Source organism: Teleopsis dalmanni, unplaced genomic scaffold (genome assembly GCF_002237135.1).
Source record: "Teleopsis dalmanni isolate 2A unplaced genomic scaffold, ASM223713v2 unscaffolded_contig_0524, whole genome shotgun sequence".
NCBI lineage: Eukaryota > Metazoa > Arthropoda > Insecta > Diptera > Diopsidae > Teleopsis > Teleopsis dalmanni.
In genome coordinates, this window is record NW_024031906.1 from 8320 (window position 1) to 13175 (window position 4856).

At 19.1% G+C, this 4856-nt stretch overlaps 1 protein-coding gene across 1 annotated transcript; it reads left to right on the forward strand.

The window, feature by feature from the left end:
- Positions 1-3439: 3439 nt before the first annotated feature.
- Positions 3440-4752, forward strand: LOC119663521 (cytochrome c oxidase subunit 1-like; the record flags this gene model as incomplete). Its single annotated transcript, XM_038073132.1, is given in 2 exon segments — positions 3440-4469; positions 4472-4752. Coding segments are annotated over 2 exon segments (1296 nt in total), but the record flags the coding sequence as incomplete, so codon positions are not given.
- Positions 4753-4856: the final 104 nt, after the last annotated feature.

The window sequence follows — 4856 nt, forward strand, 5'->3', positions numbered from 1 at the left end:
TTTTTAAAAAATAAAAATTGAAATTAAAATAAAATTACATATAAATAATATTTATTAAGTATAAAAAAATAAAAAATTTAAAAATACATATTAATTTTTAAATAATAATTAATTTTCCATTTAAAATTTAAATAAAAAAATTTTAAATATTAATTAATATACTATAAATAATTTTTTTTAATCAAAAATATATTAATTTTTATAAATTTATTTATTAATATATATATACTTATTATTTTTTTTATTGTTTTTAATTTAAACTATACTAGGTTAGATCAATAAATATCTATATTAATATAAATATTTAATTAATTTATAGATATATATTAATTTTGAATCAAAAATTTGGGGATGTATAAATCGGTAAGGATCTCCTATTTTTTAATATTTATATATTTATCTAATGTTCCATTAAAAAACATTGCCAAATATATAAATATTTAATTAATTAATATATATATATCAAACAATTATAATATTAACCCTATTAAATTAAATTATTTATATTAAATTCCACCCTTATATATTTATATATATAGTATATTTAATAATTATGTAATATTTAATATTTTAAATTATGAAATTTATAATTATATATAAATAAATCTATTTATATAAATATATTAATTTAATATATAGTTATATATATAGGAAAAATAAAATTATCTGTAAATATTTTTATTTTTAAAAAATAAAAATTGAAATTAAAATAAAATTACATATAAATAATATTTATTAAGTATAAAAAAATAAAAAATTTAAAAATACATATTAATTTTTAAATAATAATTAATTTTCCATTTAAAATTTAAATAAAAAAATTTTAAATATTAATTAATATACTATAAATAATTTTTTTTAATCAAAAATATATTAATTTTTATAAATTTATTTATTAATATATATATATATATACTTATTATTTTTTTTATTGTTTTTAATTTAAACTATACTAAGTTAGATCAATAGATATCTATATTATTATAAATATTTAATTAATTTATAGATATATATTAATTTTGAATCAAAAATTTGGGGATGTACAAATCGGTAAGGATATCTCCTATTTTTTAATATTTATATATTTATCTAATGTTCCATTAAAAAATATTGCCAAATATATAAAGATTTAATTAATTAATATATATATATCAAACAATTATAATATTAACCCTATTAAATTAAATTATTTATATTAAATTCCACCCTTATATATTTATATATATAGTATATTTAATAATTATGTAATATTTAATATTTTAAATTATGAAATTTATAATTATATATAAATAAATCTATTTATATAAATATATTAATTTAATATATAGTTATATATATAGGAAAAATAAAATTATCTGTAAATATTTTTATTTTTAAAAAATAAAAATTGAAATTAAAATAAAATTATATATAAATAATATTTATTAAGTATAAAAAAAATAAAAATTTTAAAACACATCTTAAATTTTAAATTTTAAATAATTTTCCATTTAAAATTTAAATAAAAAATTTTTAATATTATAAAAATATATTAAAAATAATATTTATTTAATATTTATAAATAACAACAAAACAACAAATATAAAAATGAATAAAATTAATTTAATATTTAAAATTTAATAACGTACTTAAAAAGTTAAATAAACACAAAAAAATATACAAAACCATATTTAAATAAATTTTTTATAAAATACACCAAAATCCTTAAAAAATAAAAATCCATCTTAAATTTTAAATGGAAAATTTTAAATGAATTGCCTGATTAAAGGGTTACTTTGATAGAGTAAATCATGTGGTTTACCATATTCATTATATTTAATAGAATTAAACTATTCCTAAAAGAATCAAAATCTTATGTGCTTCTTACACTAAAATATATTTATATGTATATATTAAAATTATTTTTATTAAATTTAAAAAGATAAGCTAATTAAGCTAATGGGTTCATACCCCATTTATAAAGGTTTTAACCCTTTTTTTTTAATTTTTATTAATTCATCTAAAATTTTATTTTTTTTAATTATAATCATAGGAACAATAATTACTATATCTTCAAATTCATGACTAATAGCATGAATAGGATTAGAAGTTAATTTATTAGCCTTTATTCCTTTAATTAATTATAAAAATAACTTAATATCCTCTGAAGCTTCTTTAAAATATTTTTTAATTCAAGCATTCAGATCAGTTATTCTTTTATTTTCAATTATTCTAATTTTAAAAAATAATTCAATTAATGAATCTTTAGAAAAAAATTATTTAATAATCCTTTCTTCTTTACTAACAAAAATAGGAGCCGCCCCTCTCCATTTTTGATTTCCTAGAGTCTCAGAAAGATTATCATGAATAAATCTAATTATTTTAATAACTTGACAAAAACTCGCCCCTTTAAGTTTAGTCTCTTATATTAGAAATAATTATTTAATAAGAATAAGAATTATTTTTTCTGCTATTATTGGAGCCATTGGAGGATTAAACCAAACTTCTTTACGAAAATTAATAGTTTTTTCTTCAATTAATCATATCAGATGAATATTAATTTCAATAAATTCTAATAATATAATATGACTAAATTATTTTTTATTTTATTGTTTTTTATCCATTACATTAATATTAATATTTAATGTCTATAAACTAACACATATTAATCAACTTTTCATAATTTTTAATAAAATAAAAAATTTTAAATATTTAACTTTTATAAATTTTTTATCTTTAGGAGGATTACCCCCCTTTTTAGGATTTTTACCAAAATGATGAGTTATTCAATATATAATTATTAATAATAGAATAATATTATTAATAATTCTTTTGATAACTTCCTTAATTACCCTATTTTTTTACCTTCGTTTAACTTATTCAGCATTTATAATAAATTTTTTTGAATCAAAAATTTTATATTATAATTTAAACAAAAATAAGTTTAATTTCATTTATTTAATCATTTCATTTTTTCTAGATTTGGTCTTTTATTAGTTTCAATAATTTTTTATCTTTATTAAATTAAAGGTTTTAAGTTAATGAAACTAATAGCCTTCAAAGCTGGAAATATGAAATAATTCTTAAGCCTTAGTATAAAATACACCGTTAGAATTGCAGTCTAAAATCATTTATTTGACTATAAAGCCAGCTATTGATTAAAAAGAAATAATTCTTATAAATAGATTTACAATCTATCGCCTAAATTTCAGCCATTTAATCAATCGCGACAATGGCTTTTTTCTACTAATCATAAAGATATTGGAACCCTTTATTTTCTATTTGGTGCATGAGCTGGTATAGTGGGAACTTCTTTAAGAATTTTAATTCGGGCAGAATTAGGACACCCAGGAGCTTTAATTGGAGACGATCAAATTTATAATGTAATTGTTACAGCACACGCCTTCATTATAATTTTTTTATAGTAATACCAATCATAATTGGTGGATTTGGAAATTGATTAGTACCTTTAATACTAGGAGCCCCAGATATAGCTTTCCCACGAATAAATAATATAAGATTTTGGTTATTACCTCCTTCTTTAACTCTTCTTTTAATAAGAAGTATAGTTGAAAACGGAGCTGGAACAGGATGAACTGTTTATCCACCCTTATCTTCTATTATTGCTCATGGAGGAGCTTCCGTTGATTTAGCTATTTTTTCACTACATTTAGCAGGAATTTCTTCTATTTTAGGAGCTGTAAATTTTATTACTACTGTTATTAATATACGATCTTCAGGAATTACTTTTGATCGAATACCTTTATTTGTTTGATCTGTTGTAATTACTGCATTATTATTATTATCTTTACCTGTTCTAGCAGGTGCTATTACAATATTATTAACTGATCGAAATATAAATACTTCATTTTTTGACCCTGCTGGTGGAGGAGACCCAATCTTATACCAACATTTATTTTGATTTTTTGGGCATCCAGAAGTTTATATTTTAATTCTTCCAGGATTTGGAATAATTTCTCATATTATTAGACAAGAATCAGGAAAAAAGGAAACTTTTGGATCTTTAGGAATAATTTATGCTATATTAGCTATTGGATTATTAGGATTTATTGTATGAGCTCATCACATATTTACAGTAGGTATAGATGTTGACACCCGAGCTTATTTTACGTCAGCAACAATAATTATTGCTGTTCCAACAGGAATTAAAATTTTTAGTTGATTAGCTACAATTCATGGAACCCAATTGAATTATTCTCCTACTACTATATGAGCTTTAGGATTTGTATTTTTATTTACAGTTGGAGGATTGACAGGAGTAGTTCTAGCTAATTCTTCTGTTGATATCATCTTACATGATACCTATTATGTTGTAGCCCATTTTCATTACGTCTTGTCAATAGGAGCTGTATTTGCTATTATAGCTGGATTTATTCATTGATACCCTCTATTTACAGGATTATATATAAATGCAAAACTTTTAAAAAGTCAATTTATAATTATATTTATTGGAGTAAATTTAACCTTTTTCCACAACATTTTTTAGGATTAGCTGGTATACCTCGACGATACTCAGATTATCCAGATGCTTATACTATATGAAATATTATTTCAACAATTGGATCTACAATTTCATTATTAAGAATTATTTTATTTCTATATATTATTTGAGAAAGTATAATTATAAACCGACAAATAATTTACTCAATTCAATTAAATTCTTCAATTGAATGATTTCAAAATTCTCCTCCTGCTGAACACAGATATTCAGAATTACCATTATTAACTAATTTCTAATATGGCAGATTAGTGCAATGGATTTAAGCTTCATATATAAAGTATTTTACTTTTATTAGAAATTTCAACATGATCAAATTTAAACCTTCAAAATAGAGCTTCACCCTTAATAGAACAAT